This window comes from Egretta garzetta, unplaced genomic scaffold, assembly GCF_000687185.1.
Source record: "Egretta garzetta isolate BGI_Z169 unplaced genomic scaffold, ASM68718v1 scaffold397, whole genome shotgun sequence".
NCBI classification, from domain to species: domain Eukaryota; kingdom Metazoa; phylum Chordata; class Aves; order Pelecaniformes; family Ardeidae; genus Egretta; species Egretta garzetta.
In genome coordinates, this window is record NW_009260493.1 from 3,668,527 (window position 1) to 3,689,209 (window position 20,683).

At 42.7% G+C, this 20,683-nt stretch overlaps 1 protein-coding gene across 1 annotated transcript in view; it reads right to left on the reverse strand.

The window, feature by feature from the left end:
• PHACTR2 (phosphatase and actin regulator 2) overlaps nucleotides 1–20,683 on the reverse strand; it is a 153,753-nt gene that overhangs the window by 51,133 nt on the left and 81,937 nt on the right. The window contains exon 2 of the mRNA XM_035899905.1: nucleotides 6,292–6,459. Within this exon, the coding sequence (XP_035755798.1) occupies nucleotides 6,292–6,459 (168 nt within the window). The remainder of the gene's footprint in view (nucleotides 1–6,291; nucleotides 6,460–20,683) is intronic.

Below are 20,683 nucleotides of genomic sequence, written 5' to 3' on the forward strand. Positions count from 1 at the left end.
TCCTGCTGACCGTCGTTTTTGCAATCTCTGTTCCTACAAGTTATTACCTATTCCCCACTCAGAAGTAGACGACTAGTACTATCCTGGAACAAATATATGATAAATACTGTTTAGCTGTACCACTGTCACGTGGACATCCTTAAGCTGAGTGACCAGCTGATCTTATTACTACAGATCTTTGCTGTCATATGTGTATATAATAATGTGTGTGTACATATATATCTGTGAATATATATATCTTAACGTATGTCTGTGATATATATAGATATATATGTGTATATACAGAAGTGTGAACATACATAACATTTCAACATTAACATCAACATATTATTTATAACATTAAGCAATAATAAAATGGAAATAACAATTTCTCCATTTGTACACCTGTACTTATTGAGATCGATTATGCAAACAAGTCAGTCCCTTGCCTGCTGAGGAAGGCTGACGTGAGGGGGGCTCCACTCTCAGACATCATGCTCCAGCAGACTCAAAAAACCCCATGTCAAAATCCTTCCCCTACTGCAGTTGAAAGCAAAGCTTGCCCGGACCTCAGGTGTAACTGCCAGCAAGCATGTGAATTTATCACACTGTATGCAGCCCTCGTTTACTCGAGTAAATCTTACTCGTCCAAGGGATCCCACAAACATTTGTATTTTTAGCCCAGTACAAATATGTAACACTAATCATAAGAACAGTTTACCTCAAAAAGCAGTTTCCATCCCTTCCTCCCTATGGCCTCAAAAGAGACTGCTCAGTGACATTCAGCAGCTACAAACCTCAGGCAGTCTTAAAATCCGTTCTCTGACACAAAGAGTGCTGTGAGATTCTGGATATTCGCCAGTCTTTAGTTTTGCTCTTCCAAGAGAAGCTCGAGAGAATTCAGATATTTAATTTTTCTCTGACCTAGTAAGAGCTAAAATCGCCTTCTGCTCCCTGTCTGCAAATAGTCTTGCAGTGGAGCTTTGAAGTGGCATCTACTTCGTGCCAAGACGTAAACTGCTGCCTTCTTTTCCTTCACAGCAAAACATTGCGGAGGGGAGAAACCCTTGAGATGATGCCATTTTCTGTTTGTTTTTACTCAATTTTGAAAGCCCTCTAGGCAGAAAGTATACAGCCAGTGCCCAGAGAACAGATTTTCTGAGATACAGCATGGAAAATATGTTGCTAAAGGGAAAAATTCCAACCATCATTCCCACATCGGCACAAATACTACCGCATCTAGTCCTCCATCTTTTTTTGATGTCTGTGGTATTTGCTGTTTATGAACATCTTTCAGTTGCTAGTGTAAGGGTCACGTGAGATTTTCTCAAAGCACCTCATGGGTACATGCCCTGGCAAGGCTGTAGCAAGAACCTATTTCAAAAAGCCTATTGAAAACCCAGATAAACCAATAGCCCACATTCTGTCTCAGAAGAAACTCTTTCTTCAGCTGCAAGCAGATTTATCAAGTTGTAGCCCTGTTAAGAGAACAGGCAATAAATGTGACGATCGTCGTAGTGTCCCATGGCCTCAGGCCAGGAAACCGGCTTCCTGCATGTGACGCACGCACACACGCGTACATACATGTACCCTGTTCTGTAATGTAAATGCACCTCTGATCAAGCACTCTGAGGTAGAGGATTTCCTGTAGGATTTTTATTTTCTATGGATGTTTTCCCATTTTTTTCCCAAGTTAGATAAGCAAGTTTCTTCTGCTGTGTCAGTTAGCATGCAGCAAGGGGCAACTTGCCAAGTAAAAGCATCTTCTCCATCTCCATTGGTCCTGGGTCTGTTTCCTCAAGAAATAGGGGGATAACTATTTTTAATTCCCCCTCCCCGCCCCCCAACTACCATCTGAGGCAGGATAAATGCAGTCCAAACTAGTTTTCTTTTCAAATTCCAGCCTCACAGGAAGCACACAGACAAATGTAAGTGATTCCATACCTTACATACATAGAGTTTAAAAGCAAATTAGTATCTCCCTACAGCTCTGGGGCTTCCTGACAGTGAAATAGTCCTTAAGCATGTAAAGGTACACTTTCACTACAAGCTAACCTGATTTGCACTGAACAGCTACAGCCTATTAACGATGCAGCTGGGGCCGGCACCCTGTCTGTATCTGGGGTTTCTAGGGACACAACCCAAAAGAACAGCACAATTTATGCCTATTATTCTCTATAAGGGAATACGTGTGGAGGTCACCCGCATTTCTGGCCAAGCCAGAGGAGGAACTGCAGGAGGGCATTGGAAGTCCATACATAAATGACTTATTCTGGTCCACCCCTACGAGCACTACTAGTGCTACTACTGGGCAAGCTGCATGAATGAAAGATCTACCCAGCCCACAGCCAGCTGCTGGCATAGGACGGAAAGTACAGCCAGACTTGTAAGAAAAAGCTTTGTATGTAGATTGAAGGGTAAACAGAAATAACACCTAAGCAAGACTAGAACTGTATTTGCCTTGAAGATGTACTCCTACCTCTTTGCTCTGTACAGATTAATCAGTACTTGGATACATTCTTCCTTCTCAACACAAAAGCTCCGAGAACCGTTCTTGTACCACTGTCGTATAGCCAAATGCCTGAATTTGTAGGCCACATCTTAAGAGAGTCACACGGGGTAGAACTCTCATACAAAATTTAGTGGGAAAATAATTTGGAAACCTTCTATTTATTTTTAGAACTCTTACAATTCATATCATCCAGGTTTACTTTCTTTCCTTCTCCCTAGCTTAGTGAGCCAGTCTTGCTGGTTTTGAGGTGAAAGTCAAGATTTTCAGATATTACAGAACTCCCAGAGTTTCATTTTAAGGGGAAAGAAAGCACTAAATATTGTGATGGTTGTCAAAATGCATGTAAACTGGGACATACAAATAGAAGTTAAATGTATAAAATAATACAAAAGTATCAAATTTTACAGTGTAGCAGGATGGATAAGCAGAACTTTATTAAAAATAGAGCATCCTTAGAGAAAAAAACCCAATCTACTGAAAAACAAAAAAATATCAAAAATTCCCAAACCTCCTGTATAACATCTTAAGTTCTGTTCACCAAGACATGCATTGAATTCTGTAGATTCAAACTACTCAGACAAACTACATAGGCACTGAAATACTGTAGTTCACATAATTCAGAGCATTAGAATGGGTTTGTGTTTTATTGTCTGTTTTATGTTATGTTATTAAATAGAATAGCAGTCTTTACCGTGTAAAAGCTTGAGTACGTATGACATGGTTATCTAGCAGGATGCTTGCTAAACAATGAAGTAAAAAATGAAAGGTTTTTCAGGATAATTTAAAAGTCTATATAGAAGATGATACTTTTCGATACACAAGATACATTAAGCACTTAGTGAATCAATTGTGTTAGCTTTTTGCCACAAAGAACTATTAAATATAAAGTCTTGTGACTGGACTTAGAGCGGGGGCTTCAATTGGTCAACTAAGTGTTACCTCCTCCTGCACTGAACTTTTCCCATCCTCTATACCATTTACAGAGATACTTCACTGTGTGGATAATTAACTTCCACTTTTCAATATATAATTATATGTAATCATGTATTCAATTGACCAAAAGAGCTCCCACTTACATGATCTATGGACTACACTTCTCTTTCCCCATCAACTCTGTTGTTCTTTTGCCAATTTGTCACGCAAATTCTCCCAACTTTTATGGATTTCTGTTTGTTTCTCCAGTTTCAAGAAAAGATTGATCACAAAATAAAGCTTTTACTTTGAAAAGACGGCAAGGAGGTCTATGTTACTCTTCTAGTTTCCAGACCTGAAAGGGAGTGCTGCAAAACCACAGCTGAAATGAAAAAAATAAGGTTGTCTAAATTTTAAGAAGTCATCCAAAAGAGTGGCTTTGTTCTTCCTCTCTGCTTCATTGTGCTTTATTGAAAGTAATCGCAATGCTGGGATACAAATCCAAGTGGTAACCTTTGCAGAAGGGTAAAACATACTTCTTGTCATGTTTTGCTGGATTTGTTTTTAGGTGGATCAGGTTTGTGATCCACTCGTCACAAAACTGGTGCCAGTACACAGGAAGCAGTGGAAGTAAACAGACAGAGCTATGAGAACTGGGAAGACAAATTATCACTTGAAAATTAGTTTTCAGGTAGTTAAGATGGACACTGCTTCCCAATAATTACCTTTTCCTTAGGAGTAAGAAATGGAGCTATGCATGGAGAGCACACAGTGGCAAAACCAGAGACTCGGAATGCAAAACATTACACACTGTGTATAACAACCCTTATTACAAACTACTGTAGCTGTATGGCACCAAAAAAGGTATTTTGTGGCTCAAAGTTTGTCTATTTGTATCTATAGCATAATTTTAAAGCTTGATTTTCATTACAGTTCCAAAATTATTTAATGTTTTCTGACCATTACACCTACTGTTAGGCATCTCCATTTTTCAGGTGCTCAACTTGAGATAAATTGTCCTTAATAACTCCAGCTGAAGTCAGTGCCAATGGGAACTGTGGGCTCTCCACACCCCTGAATGACTTGAGGGACCACACCATCACAAAAAAACCTGGCAAATTATGTACAAGCAAGTAACTATGAAGGCACTTTTGGCAATGTTAACCTTAATTTCTTCGTGCCCCATTTCCTCCTTTCGTAAAAGAAATACAGACATGTGCTTGTAAGACTGGATTGAGGCCCCCTAAAGAAACATACAGTACAACATAAGACATACTGTATTTAACATCAATTTACCAAAACACTGATTTGTAAAAAATAAGTGCAAAATGACACATGCATTATTATTTAATGGCATGATAATGTAATACACACTAGTACGTTGTGGCAGTTTGGGGAATCACTGTACACACAGCTTATGAACGGTGATTATTCTGGAGAATTTACTGCTTATAAAATCACATACCTGTCCAACAGTAGCGGCAGAACATTCAGCAGTCATTAACTAGAAATAATTTTGCTCTAGCAATATGATAAAAGTACTGGGGAAGCTGAAGGAAACTGGAAGCAGTGAAGGAGATAGCAGGCTGAGGGGATTTTTTTGATTGCAGTAGTGGAAGAAATTGTGGGGGTTTTGTTGCAGGGTACCCAGGAAAAAAATAAAAAAAAAAAATAAAAAAAAAGACAACAGAGACTGAGACAAGTGTCTCAGAAAGACGCCCAAAACTTCAGCTGGTGATGATGGCCCAAGAGAAGATGGCTTCTTTTTGCCTTTTGTGTAAATAAATCATGTTTTAGGTGTTATGCTGCAAAACCAGAGTTCCTTGCTGTACTTGTCAGGGGTTGCTATGAGTTTAACGTGCCAAGCAGTGTACTGCTAAGAGTTCAGGAGAGCCTACTGAGGACACTTCAGGAGATCAGTGTTGGTTTTATTGCCTAGAGCTAGGGAAGACAGTGGGCAGAGGGCTTGCACTGTGGTAATGAATCTGAAGAGCTCATAGATGCTCCCTGGAATCTGATTAGGCTCAAGTTTAGAAAAGCACAGCATCAAACGTCTGAATCCCAAAACAGAAGTTTCTGGAGAAAGCTTGGCTGGAGCTGTGACACAGACAGACAGACACACATATATGCAGGGTGGCATTCAGTTTCCTAAATGTTGGTTCCTACAGCCACTTGAGATGCCCCAGGGTTTTGGAGATGTCTGCACAGGGATGGTGGCAAATATGATGCAGAACCTTCTGGGAGAGCAGCCAGGACATCCCAGAGCATCTCAGGTGGCACCAAGCAATTGTGTTTAGCTAACTGAAACCCAGCCCTCATTCCTCCTCTTTTTCAGGAGGAATATGATTCAATCACAGCATTTTATTTCAGACCATTCTTCAAGTCTTGCCAACGTGGGAGTAAAGGGGCAGAGCAGCCTGCATGAAGGCAGTGGTCGCAAAGCTCATCCTTGTTCTTCTGCTGGGCATGGCCGCGTCTGCTTCTTGCCTCTGAACACACTAAACTTCTGCCCCCATAAAGGCAAGGTTTGTTTCATAATCCAAGTCACTGACTATTAGGAGGACAGAGACATTTCCAATATATTTGACAGTACATAATATCGAGCTTAGTGTTTCTTAGTTAAAAAAAGGGCACTGTCATCATTAAAAGAAGATCATATATAGTGTAGAGTAAACAAATAAACTGCATATTTTTGGTGATAGGTTCAGGACAGAAGCTGAACAAGGTTAGGTTTTTCCTTGCCAAGGATCGGACTCTTTTTCTGTATGTCAAATACTGTGCCTAAATAATCCCTGACATCGAACAAGCTCCAAGAGCTTTCCCCATATTACTCTGCAAAGGCATCACAGTGTTTTCTCTTATTTGCCCCCAAAGGGCCACAGGCATACCTGCTGACGTTTCTCTGAATTTGTCACTAGTCTTCTTCTTCCGCCATTTCCAAGGTTTAAAGATTTTACCAATGGTGGAGAGTTTGCCCTTCCTCTTGAAGGGGGGAGTTTGGGATCCTGGAGCTGGTCCATCGGAGTTAGCGATTGAAGCCTTATCCAAACCATCAACTGTATAAAGAAGAAAAGTAAAGGTAACTGAAGGATGGAAAACAAAATGGTAGCCAACAGCTAAACTCCTCTACTATCGGATTGCAATGGGCTGTGCATGGGTCCATGGGTCTGTTCCAGAAGGCAGCCAAAGGACTGGGGCCGTGGCCACAAGCCAGCCCCCTCCTCAGCTAGCCCTGGGCTTCACTGCCGCCCGGCACCTCAGCAGCAGGCCAGAACTTGCTTCTCACGACATGCATCTGGCACGTCTGCACGCTTCTGCGGCTTCTCATTGCTACTAGAGAATTTCTTTCGACACATATTTGGGTGACTTTTTCCCTATCTTTGGTAAAGCTGAATAACTAGCTGTCATCATATAGAAAACAAAACCCTTACAATGTAAAAACATAAACTATTTCTTTTGAGTAAAACGAATCCTGTCTTAAATGAGCTCTAAAGATAACTCTTCTGGCAGTGGAATGGAAATAGGTCTGTTTGATATCCCTGGTAATCAGTCATTCACAGCACAGCCTGGTGTGAGTCAGGCTTCTTGTTAACAAAACGTATTTAACAATAAGCTTTTGGGCTTATGTTAAATTTAACGAAGGATTACTTTTCTGCAAAAACATATTGAGTGATAAGAAAGCCAATATTTATCATCGATAGCCATAACATCGAGTTTCGTGAACCAAATGAAGACGCATTCCACAACATGCCGTAGCATACAGTTAAAATAAATTCCCCCTAAATTTCTGAGAAGTCTGCTATTATCAATTTCTATTTAAGAACTGAGGTTTCTTAGACCCTTCCATTCGTGGTCCTGCAAACACTTCAAATGCGTTTAATTTTATTCACGTGAGCAGCTTCACTGAAGTAAGTGCGCTTCCTTACGTACATAAAATTAATCACAGGCTCAAATGTTTGCGGCATAAGGGCTCCATAATTGCTTTCATTCATCTAAACATTCTAATTATAACCAATTCGGAACAGAGTTGATGCCACTGTCAACAGTAGCAATGATAATCATAGATCATTAAATCAGCAAGTGCTATCCAAGGAAGGAAATATGACTGTCCCCATTTTACAGATGGAAAATATGAAGCACAGAATTGTTAAATGCTTTATTTTATGTTTGCCAAATGGCTTCCTGAATCCTGGTCCTGTGTCCTAGCTGCTAAAAAGATACATATTCAGACACATAACATCATGGTGCAATCTTATTATTCTGTTTCTCAGACAAATGGCATTTAATGAGTCCTATATTTGTCCTAGACTTTAGATTGATCCAGGATGCTAAAAAAAAAAAAAATCTTTTCTGTGAGAAAGCTGATGTAATGCAATCAGAGTCCAAGAAACTTTATTTCCAGTGTCTTGAAATAAAGTACTGGGAAAAAAGATCCATTGTGTAACTTCATTGAAGTCTATGAAGTTAAACGCAGAGATAAATTTGTATGAAAATTATAGCATTTAAATCAATAAATCTGAGTGAGCAATGCCATAAAATGTAATAAATTCTGTACTGTCAGAGAGATGGAACAGAGCGATGGAAAACTTCTCCAAGATAAATTACTGTTATTCAGATGCATCAGAATTTAAAATTTTTGTTTCAGTGTTTTCCTTGGGTACTTTCTGGTCTGTAACATGGAGATAAGATGGAAGAAAGGCACGCAAATGGGCTTTAAATGTAAAAAGCCAAGATTCTGGCAAGGACCTGGATGTGTCTACCCCTTGCACGAGTACAAAACCCCAGCTTCCTCACTTGTGCATCCTTCTGCTCTGCGGAGAGAGAGGCACGGGACAGCAGAAGGACCTCTGCGGGGGTGCCTCACCTGAAATTAGGGATCGCAGTTTTGTTTAGGCTTACAGTCACTGCCTGTGCTGTACAATCCCCTATGGAATACAGAAGCCTCTGCTGGAAACTGTGGATCTAAGGGAGGAATACATTTACTTGGAGAGTAGTTACAAAGATTAAAGGGCTCAATTTATCTTGGCAATTCCAGTTGATCTAAGAAGGGGCAAAGGCCACAGCTTGCGGCTGGGGAGAGTCAGCTTAGACATATGGAAAATACTTCCAGCAGGCAGATGGCACAGCACTGGAACAGGTCTGGGGCAGTTTTGGAGGCTCAGCCAGGTGAGCCAGGGCTGACCTCACCTACTGTCAGTAAGAGTCCTACTAGTAGTAGGACTACAGTGAGGGACTGGACTGAGGGACCTCCCGAGCTCCTGCCCAGTCAAGATTCCCATGGTGGATGGGATGTGGAAAGACATGGTTGCTCTGTGAAATCTGTGCTAGTAAATCCAAAGAATCACAAGCAAAGTGCTGAAGAACAGAGACCAGGATCTGGTGGCTGAAGAGTTTTGTCCTGGGACGGGAGCCAAGCGTTATCTCCCTGGCAGAGGCAGTCCATCAGCTCATTAGAGTGAAAGGCTACCCGCTCCTAGGAGGCAGCAGGACAAAACCCATGTTCTTGTCTCCACCGGCTTAGAAACGCTGGGTTATTGATGTGAAGAGCCTGTACCCTGGTGACAGACAGCCCCATCTTTTTAAGCATAGATCTTTCAAATCCTCCTGGGTCATGGAGTCCAGTCTAGTACAGGCAACCACTTTCACAAAAGCCTCATCTAATTTTTTTTCCTCTGGTGCCTCCCCACAGAGAAACATGGATTTGCATCAGTCCCTGCTCTGCCTTCTGCTGAAAATATTTAAGTCTCAAATAATGACATTCATCCTAGCTAAAGAAATCTGTCTGCTTCAAATGAGCTAGCATATGAAGAAAGGGATCCATTTAGTGGTAAATAATTCTGTTGGGGAAGACTGCAACTTTTGAAAACAGTATTCAACATTACCTCCTTCTAACAATAAAAGATGAGGAGCTGATACATCAAATGAGTTCAACAAGTGCTCATAACTGGGACTTTACTAAACTACTGACCTTGTACCAGTTCCTTCATTTGAAAAAAAGACCCAAATATGTATCTGGAAATGAGAAATAAGCCTGGCCAAACATCATAGATCCATTTCAGAAATAATCTAAGATAAAGTAACTTTTCTAGGAAAAAGGACTTATTTATATTCAAAAGCAATCATAAGGTAGCACATTTTACCAATTAATTAACTGCCTAGGAAAAAAACCAATTTCAGCAATGATGTTTCAGAGCATTTATGGAAAGATCTTTTCAAAAGCTATTACTCCTCATCTTTGAAACACTCAGTAGGAAACTGATGTTTAAGATTTACACTGTTTGCTTTATAGGTCACGTACTACTTAAGAACAAAGCGGTGTATTTTCCACCTCAGAGAGCTTACATATAATTAATAATTATAGATGTTATACATATACACCGCCTTTCCTGAGATGAAAGGAAACATCTTCGCTTTCCAAGATTAGAGGAGCTTGGTCACTTGTGTTATTCTTTTATTTGTACAATGTCTTGAAGTCCTGCCTTTTCCCCACCATCCTCAAAAAGCCAGTGAGTCAATTCATTGTCTTCAACATACATCATTATTAAGTTTGACATTAGGACTTTTGACTATGCTACCTGCATAGTATATGTTATTTGCCCTATGTGTAGATTTTACACCTGAAGGATAAAAAGAGTACTTAAGAAGGGCGAGAAAGTAATTATATGAACCATGCACATTGATATCATGCAAAGAGGAGATCTTGTTGTAGAAGACCAACAACAACGCTAAGTGAGACACTGAGAAGTCAAATCATGCTGGCACAGGCCCTGGGCTAGGTGAAGGATACAAAAAGGATAGCGTCTCCCCGAGCTTGTGGGCAGCCAGCAAAGATCAGATCAGTTTATGGATGACCCTGATGTTCCTACAAACACCCAAAGACGGAAATGCCTGAACGCGTCTTACCCTAGGAAGGCTACTTGCAATAAGCAATGCTGATCTCTGTAGCTGCCTAGGAGACACTTTTCTGCTGAGAACGATCTTCAGAGATGTTGCGTGGCTGAAGCAGGTGTGTGAATTCTTAACAGTTTTCCCGGGGCATGGTACACTTTGGCACTTAGACATTCATGTCAGCACTGATGCATCCTAACACCTTCTTCAGGTAAGAACTTACAACTAAATTTACAAACCCAAAATGCAACAAAAATCTATCTGTCAGATCATTTAAAGCAAGTCTAATATAAATTCCTCTGAAGTAAATAGCTGTGATTCTGCTGGTTTCAGGCCTTTCAATCTGGAATGAAGTAAGACCACTTTGAAAATGCTTTGACTTAAAGAAAATTCATGATCAGAAAAAGAGGGCTACATTTATGCCAGAAGTTGTTCTGTATTTTTACTTCTCTGTATTTTTACTCTTGGCAGTGAAAGTGGAAAGCCAGGAGAAGAACCTAACCTCATGCCTGAATACTAAGAGTAATACAAGATACATGGAGAAAAAAAACCCACACCATGATGTCCTTATGCTATCCTTTTCCTAGTAGAACCATATTTGAATAGGTAACAGATCAAAATCCTTGCTTGTATTTTACTACCAGTAATTTGAGGCACTGTTGATTTAAAAAGGTCAAACCTGACTAATTAAGTAGTTAGTTACAGTAGGAGTATACTCAAAAGATTTTTCTGTAGAAGAATCCTTTACTGAATCTGAAGGGTTTTAAGATTCTTTCTCACGTTACTCTGCGTTCACATTTAGTCCTGACAAGAAAAAGTTTATTAGATAGACTTTCTTATAATCTAGTAGGGAACGTCTTATAAAATTGCTGTTTAACAGTTCTCATCTGAATAGTGTTTTAAGTGGAGTTTTGTGTTGTGGGGCCAACAACAATGCATGATATGGAAAACATTAATCATTTTAATTTAGTCTTTCAGAGACTCCAGGCTGATACAAGTACACTGGAATTAATGCTAATAAGTGAAGTTTAATTAGTTTATCCTTTTCACAAAGATTCTTGAGATCCTAGAGTAAAAAGCGCTTAGGGTGGCATCCAAGAAAACAAATGAGGCAGAATTTAGGTGTATATGTCAAAAGTTGTGCTATTGGGAGCCTGAGAAACTCTGATCAGATGGCGTAATTCATGACATTAAAACTATCTGAAATCCCTGCTTCTCTGTATGTAAACCAGCATCCCAGACTGGAGTTTCACAGCAGAGCGGCTTTGGTGATGAAGTCAGCCCGGGAAGTTTCTTCTCTGCACTTCCATCTGCTCATTCCTGACCCTAAAAAAATATGCCATCCCTTCGGTTATAAAAATACAACTGTTCACTGGGCTTCATTGCAAGGAGATCTCTGAATGATCCCAACCAAAAATGCCTCCCCCTTTCCGCCCTCTTTCCTTTTTTAAAAGGTTATTTTTGATCCGGGCCACTTCAGTGATGTAGTCTCCAGCACAATCCTACCAACGCTTGAAGTGTCAGGGCTGGGCGAGGAGCGGGCTATGGCGTGGGGCCGGAGCTGGTGACTGGGCTGGGCAGGCAGACCCAAATCAGCTTCACAGCTGCAGCCAGGACACCAGGACACTCCAGCCACAAACCTGAGAGTGCTACACAGCCCGGCACATGTCGCATGCCTGAATCCCGGCAGGCCCACAAAAATAAGCATGCTTTTGCCTAGAGCATTCACAGGGCAGGTGAAAGACTTGGGTTCATCCCCCTTCCCGAAGACATAGCGTGGAAACCTACCATCTTTCCCTTCCCAAAGAAGAACTCCCTAACCACAGGTGGGAGTCACGGTCCTCTGCAGAAAGCAGTTTTGGGGCCACTCAGCCACAAGCAAGAGAGAGAACACCAGGAGGAATGCGATGCTGTGCCTGGGCAAGCTAAGTTCATTTATTTACGAAGATAAGGGAATTCATATACATCATGGGTGATGCAATGCATATGGATCTTCTGCAAGAAAACCAGTCGCTGTACTTTAGATGAGAATGCACAGTATCACTTGAAAATTTCTCATACTAAAAAAAACTATTAACAGGATTGTGATGCTATTAAACCTTCTGAATGAGCAGTCAGAAACGTCTTTTCTTTCCTCTGTCTCTCTGCTCCCCTCACCAGCACCATTCTTCACAACTGATCTGACCTTGCTGAAGCACTGGGATATATATTTAAGGGATTCTTTCTCACATCGGAGCTATTAAGTAGAAGATGGTACCGGCAGAGTGGCAAGTCCTCTTCTTTCCCCACCCCTCTGGGTGCTGCACCTTTCAGGTTGCAATCCCTTCTCCCACCAGGCACGGAGTGGCCAGACGAAGGAAGGGTCTGCCTCCAGCCTCTCCTCCTCCCCCTCAAGAGAAAGGGAAAAGGCACAGAACCAAGTGCTCCACCTGTACTGAGGCAGTAAGGTAGTACCAGCACCCAATACTTTCACTAGCATTGGGTATCTTGCAGTATTACCATGGGATCACTACATTGCCCTTAAGTGAGGATAACCTTTTTGTTGTAATACAGGTGACTCGGGGCATTCCCGCATCTAACCATAAATTAATTAAGAAACACAAAAGAAGACGCAATGGCTTCAGTTCAAAGTGACCTTATGCGTGGATTTGGGTCTGAATGGTTTCTATGCTTATTATCTACCGGTTAGCTAGTACAGTTATTTTTTCTCTTCCTCTCACTGCCTCCAGCTGCCCTTCAAGGATGTGCTGCAAAAGTCATCTTGGTTTACTGAGACCTCGAAACCTCTTCTGACAGTGTTATGATTTTCTATACAGTCTTGCCAAAGGGCACAGAGTTGGAAATCATGGGGTTTATGCCAGAAAAATGAACATGTTTATGCAGCTGTGTATTATCCCTATTTAGTGACAAGAACAATAACTCATCGACTTGCTATGGAGTATGGTAAGCTGCTTATTCCTGGAGCTTACTGGAAAAAAATCAAGACACTGCATGGTAAAATGTTTGACATGGTCATTAAAAACCAGAAATCACTCTGACACTATCAATGTCATTTTCAATAAATCTCTCAAATTCAGTAATGTTACATGGACTTTTTCTGACCAGAACCAGATGGAAAGATGGGTCCTTTTTTCTTTCTCCCTTTTTATTTTCTACTTGGAAGGAAAAAAATGCAACTAATCCCCAGTGGATAAACTGACAAATGGGAGAGCTATAATCTACCTCCGAGCAGCACAATGAATTGGCATCTGAATGCTTTTGCCTTGCCATACATCTGGAGTTTAACTTTAGGGAAACTCTGTCATGAGCTAATTGACTTGATTGTGTTTTAATTAAATGAAAGGAAAAAGCTGAAGTTCAAATGTAGGCGGCTGAATGGTAGTTTCCATATGGAACTGCCAATATTCCAAAATGTTAATTGGACCTCCTGCTGGCAATGAGCTACACGGGCTGGGAAGCTGCTACTTCAGAGGGATGCTGGCTCCTGCCTTGAAGCAGACGGAGTGGATCCTCCTGGGATAACCATGGCAGGAACGGGTACGACTGCCTGAATGCCTCCAGGTTTCTACAAGGATACAGGCACAAACACCTTTTGGCTTGTTGGAGTCACACATAGACCGCAGCGCCAAAGTCCAGAAAGGACTTTGGGAGGCTGAACCCTGTGACTCCCATCTGTCCACAAGCAAAACGTTACCTTGCTGCAGAAAGTCAAAATGCTGCAAGGGGTGGAAAATTCAGCTCAAAAGGCCACATTCTCTTCTGCCCCTGTGACAAGCCCCTGCCTAAGCTCTGCAAAAAGCACAGGTGCTGCTACACAGGTACTTACAAGGGAAGGAGGGGAGCCTGTGCTCCCCCTGAAATTGATAGCACAGGTGCCCAGGGCTCCACATTCCAGAGAAAAAGCCATGTGGCTCAGAGGGATGCCCAGCCACACCGTCCCCTTCTACAGTGCGCAGGAGAGGAACACGTGCCAAGTCCCAAGCAACGGTGCTGCCTCCCACATGCTTTTATTCCAGTTCTCCCTCTCTCACCTGTACACCTGGGATTAACTTGCTCAGAGCCTGGAAGAGCTGGTTTAGCTTTCTGTCTCAGGTAGGAAACCCTTGCCCTACAAGACGCTGGTCCCCAGCAAGCAAGGAGGGGACTTTACCTTGGCTTCCTACTACCTTACACAAGAAGCAGTAAATAAAACAGTGTTAACTTTAGGGCTTGAGAGGTGCTTGCTGCTTCACTGGGGTAAAGCCCAAAGGACATCTTTCTTTTAGAGATACCTTAAGTGTTGCTCTTTTTCTGTCTGATCACAATAACCACATCAACTTAAGTGCTCTTGGTTGTTTTGTCAAGTTACGGGCTATCACATTATCACATTAGTTACCGCAAGATGTCTCTTGCTAATGCAACCAAAACACAGATGATAGCGCACTTGTAACGTGCAGCTTCAGAGTTACTTCACACTATAGTTTTCACTCCCGTTGGGTTAATTCTACAGACAAAAAAGCAAAGTGATGGTTGCAGGGCACTCTGTAGAGACACTGGAAATACCAGGCAATACAGCTCGTCAGGGCTACCCAGCCTGACTAAATCACGCCTCTCATGCTGGAACCCCTGTAGAGCTCCTGTCTGCTACATCTGTGCTGGCATTGAGCTGGGGGGTTCCACAGCGCATTAAGCACTGCCGTTGCACCTCTGTGGCCACACCACCTCTCTTCTCACCCTTTTCTTGTGTCAAAACACACTAGGGATTTGCTTAAGGTCTGGATAAAAATAAGGACCTGACCTTATACTTGCAATATGCCCACAGGCGTGTGTTTGCAAATTAATTATTTATATTTTGGCATCATGCAGTCCTTACTAGAACACCTGCACTACTTCCTCCTCTTCAACCAATGTTTAAGTTCCATCCTTTTGGCTTCCTAAGAAAGGAAAAAACGAATGCTGAGCAATCCCATTATATAGATTTGAAAGTGATCTGGCCAAAAATCCTCTTGGTACCTCCTCTCTGACCCGAATACAGCTCGCTCCAACCCTAAGGAAAGGGACCATAGGTTTAATGCAGACTGCTTATTCCTTTTTTTTTTCTCAACCCAAATACTTGAGCGGAAAGCAGCAAATGGAAAATTTCCAGACAGTTACATTTTCCAGATATATGAAACATCAGGTCAAAGGTCGAATTCTGGATCCAAGCAACTTCTCCACAAAAACAGGGGGGGAAAAGAATCCAGGCATAGTAACAGAGATGTGGGAGGACAGAAAAAACAACAACAACTAAAAGCAGCATACATAAAAGAGCAATAATACTACTCTGACAGCTGAGGATTGAAAATTAATGCTTCTTGTGTCAGCATATTGAGGGATAAATCTCCTGGGAGTACAACGGTATAGATTTCTAATTATAGTTTAAAAACCTTTTTGGGTAATTTTGCTATTCCACCTAAAAGTAAGCTGCACGTACTCATCATCTTAAATTCTGTAATGATATTTTTAAAATGTCACATCTGAAAACCAGAACTGCAGAACTGGAAATATTTCCTTACTGACTTTTCTTGGTATACCCTTAATGCGGGGGAGAAAAATAACTGTAATGAGTTTACAACAAATATTTTTAGCTACACTCAAGCGGTAAAACTTCCCAGCAGAGAGTGGCTGCAAGTATGAAAACAAAACAGAGTACATGGCCCCTCTCCTGTGTGGTAATAAACAGGAATTAAAAGAAAACATTTTTGTGGTAACTAATAGGCATATACTACTGATGGTGAGATAAAACCGGGCCAAGTGTGTCACAGGCAAGCCTTTGGCCCTGTTCCCACTTCTCCAGCTAGCAGCAAAGTTACTCCCCATCTGCCCCAAACGGGCCAGAAGCCCTTGGGCGCCCCCTCCGAGCAGCAGCGGCACCCACTGAGGAGAGAAAAGGGAAGGTGGGGGAAGGTTCCTGATGCCAGCTCATCCCGACAGGAGAGCCGAGGCGATAGGTATGCACGTCACTGCCCAACTCAAACGTCCCATCCCTTGCGTTCCCAGGAACTTGGCAAGATGAGAAACACAGACCACAGGAATTTGGGGAAAGGGAAACTGAAAGACGCAAGGCGAACGCAAACAGTGTCATCTAGTGCAACCTCCGCCAAGCAGCCCCCATACTGTCAGGCTGCTAACTCACGGGCAGGTCTGGGTGCTTACCTACCACTCCTCTGAGGAGCCCCTTTGCCTTCAGAGAGTGAACCAGCACACTCTCAGGTGGCCCTTGCTACTTGCTATCCGAGCTGAGTCAAAAACCTAGCAAAACGCTCAAAACACGGCCAAAGTTGCTCTGGGCTGTTTCTAGCTCCAATCTTCTTCATACCCAAGCAAACGCAAGCTTGGAGCTGCTGCACATCTCAGCTGGCTGGTTTCTCTGGAGGCATACACCATCCCCAGGGAGGGTTTTACTTCGCCAACAACTCGCCTACCCTGCAGCACCGGCTGAAGGACTCAGCTGCTGATCCCTCTCCGACACCTTTTGGCCGTTCCCTCGGTGCACCTGGGAAGACAGAGGCATTTCCCTGCAGCTCGCTGGATGTGTCCCCAGAAGCCATCGTTGCTGTCAGCAGAGGCAGCACGCAGGTACGGCTCGATAGAGATGCTGCCCACACAAGCGGGTTCCTGGTCATCTCAGCCCATGTTTTCACACCACCGCCATGGAAGCATCAGCTGAATCACCAACTGTGCTGGTGACCATGTGTGAGCCTGCACTTTATCGCTGCACGGAGCCAGAAGAAAAATTTTGCTTTTTTGCCTTTTGCTTAAGCTTTCAAAACCAAGCCAGTTCCTACTACTGACACAGGAGGGTCAGGCAAATAGTTTTGCTGACCAGGCTGAGCATGCGGTGGAGCTGGGGCAGGAACAGAACAGGAGGGGACAGGGGAGAAGTCTGGGAAGAGATGGAAGACTTCTGCCACGAGGTCAGCACCTGAGCCCGCTGCCAGGGGGTGTGAGAGCTGCTCCCCGCAGCAGCATGCCCCGACCCCTTTCACCACATCCAGCGCTGAAGCAACGACCGCCTGAAGCGCTAACGCCCTTAGCTCTTTTCCTCTTCCACATGAAGGAAGCTGGGGAAGGAGGTACACATCTCTCCTCCCCATCCCACCCCACCCCAACTCATGCCAGACCACCCAGCACCCTTGCTAAATACAATTAGGTATGAACATTACACAGGTGCTTTTCCCTTTATTACTGCTATTTTTAACCAAATCTTTCACAATTAACATGTTTATATATCTGAGAGCAGGTTTGGTTTTGTGGGCTTCCATCCCAACGCTTCCTCGCACTTAAGTACTATAACAAGGAGCTCTTGATCTACAGGTAACAGAACATTTACGTACGAAAAACCTTAGGAGCAACTTGATCAGTTGTGTAATTAAATCCCAGCTATGGGACAGCTGGGAGCTCGCTGTGCTGCCTTTTAAAAGCAACGTTTTCTTTTACGCTGGCACCACTTCAACACCTTTTTTCTAGTACAGGAAACAGCACATTGCACGTGTCCAAATGTGTGTAAGTCAAACCCGAAGCAAATAGTTTCTTTTTGCAACCCTGCCGGCCTCAGGACCCTGCCGGGGAGGTCAAGGACACTTTCAAATCCAACCAGCAAATTTCTGAGTGTTGCTGTCATTGCAAATGTTTGTACAAGCTATTAGCTCTGCAGTCTTTGTAGAGAAAAACTGTGTTTATATTTAAGTTCAGCTTTTAGCTGTCTTTAAAATGTTTGTCTTTGTTGCTAGATACCAGCCTGGAAAACAATAATAATAAAACTCCAACATGTTTAGAAGAAACTATTAATGATTAAACACAGTTCCTCTCAGTCAAAATGCCAATTTGTCAATTCTGAAACCACAGCCTGTAAAAACTGTTTGTATCACTCTGTACCTATCATATCACAATTCTGAATACAGTCTAAGTCATCCTCTTTGCTATGAGGAAATGGGAGTTGCCAAGTCGCAGCTGACTTTTATTCCGCATCATGTTTCATTACTCTCTCCATCCCCGGCTGCACAGCAAACAGCTGTTTTATTCCCTGTATCTTGTTCTTTATTAGGGCCAGGGTGGGGAAAATCGGACACAAGCTGACATATTTGTCAGCCCAGCTGCTCTTCCTTTGCCAATTTAAACTCGGACGCTCAGGGGCACTTTCATGTAAAAGGACAGGCCTGTGTGCAATTTGTGATGGGATTCAGTTATACTTTAAAAAATAGCGTGTTCCCTTTCCTACACAATAAAATATAGTAATTCCATCAAGTTAGCTGGTGGCACCGTAAATCACTACGGCAAAACCCAGTGGAATTATAGCACTATCTTTATGTAGATTTGAAGGCTATATTCAAACACATTTTGGACTTCAATTTTTCCATGGATTCAGTGTTTATGGAAGCGAGGCACGGATAATCAAAAAGCTTTGGTTGGAACAAATTGCAAATGAGAAAGCTGCTCCCCTTTGGCTCAGCACACTGGGATGCCGTGCCAGGAGAGCACCCTGTTTGCAGCGTGCCCGGGGTGTGCAGATACTCATGGAGGTGGGGTTGGAAACCAGGATCCCACTTCCCAGTGGGAGAGCAAGCAGCGCTCTCCTTTTAGGGCCAGGCACCAGCCCAGGACTAACCAAAGCGTCGAGTCCTCCTGGGAGGGAAAAGGGCTAAAGAAAAGGGCTTGGTGAGGTCTCAGCTGGGCAGACGTCACCTTGTCAGAGAAGGCTCTGAAAATACTTTCGGCTCTTTCAGCAGATTCTTCCCTTAGGGGAGAACAACTACTCTGTAAGAGCATCATCAACACGGCAGATGCATAATTGATGCCTTCATTTCCCCACTTGGTTGTCTCACGCTGTATTTGAGGTCCCCTCTTCTTCTCTGCTCTCTGTTAATAATAAATGACCACATTACTGCAGAGCTTAGAAGGGCTGGTCAAGACCAGGACTTCTTTGTGACAAGAGCTGTACAAACAAAACCCATGAAGACCGTTCTTGCTCCAGCTCTAAGTATAAAATGAAAGAGAACAGCTTGAACAACAGATTTCCAGTTTTTCATCGCCACCTGCTCAGCTGTTGCATTTTTTGAGAGATTTTAGCTATCCAAAAGTCCGTATGATTTTGTTTGCAGCATGTCCTTTTCTAACACCTCTCTCATTGGCATTGAGCAATCTTTAAACATATCTTTGTCATCTGTAGGCTAAAATAAAACTCGAGCTTGAACTTCTACGCACCAGTTTAAACTGAACTGGTTTAGCTGGAGCTGGCAGAGCATCCCTTGAGTCCGAAAGCAACTTCCCACAGAAGAAATACCACATCCTACCTTCCCCTGCCAGTGCACTTCAGTGCTGTACTATCACGGAGCCTAGCGACATCCATCTATGCACGTTATTAGCAAGAGTTTCAAACGGCGCCAGGGGTGATGCCCGTTTGCCTGGCGGGGGGGATCGGAGCCCACCCAGCTACATCAGCACGCATCACTGCTCTGCCGCCTGGCAATGCCTTGCCTTTCCCCTTCCTGCTGGGCCAGGCACAGTCAGGAGTTAGCAGCCATTGCAGCCCAATGAGAAATTTTAAGTCTTCTAGTTACCATTAAGATGTATTTGAGCTTGTCCTGAATCAGGTAATATATTGATTTATTTACTTTGTACAAAACCCTACACAGACATCAAGAATAATTTCGCCTGCTTTAGCCAGACTAATGCTGACAGAGGTCACTCCCACTGTATGGAATGACACGCTTCACTGTACTTCATGTTTTCTTAAAGATGCTCTTTAAACTCTAAAACCACCCAGTTTTCCATAAAAAGTTTTTTTTAAATTATTTATGACTGCAGAGGTAAACCAGGCTAAATGACCCCTGAATAATTACAAGCCAGAATACAAATAAAAACACCATAATTGTTTACTTTAAAAACTGAATGAAATTGAAGCCATTCTCATAATTACCAGGATTTCGTAACTTTTATGATTACTCAAATTCTGTGGTATCTTTGTGAGTGCCATGACCACGCGGATACAGATGAACTGAACACAAAAGCTGTGTTTAGCCGTGTGCTTAAAAGCGCCATAGTAAGAACCTGATTTAAAAAAACAGGTGGTGCAAAAAAAAAGCCGGGATATGACTGGCAAGCCCTGCACCTATTGCTTGCAACTCCAAGCAGCACTGGAAATTCAAAATCCTCCCAAGTGAAGTATGTACAGCATCAGGGTTCACCAAATTAATCTCTGGCTTTATTTAAGCTCTGTAAAGTTTTCTTTTTTAAACTACTACCAAATGTTTTCCTAGAGAGGGAACATTATGTGACGGACCGCTCGCCTGTTTCCAGCAGTCCCTGGGAAAGCGAGCCATCCCTCAGGAAAGCCTACAGGAATACTTCAGAAAGTCCTGCTGGCAGTCTTTT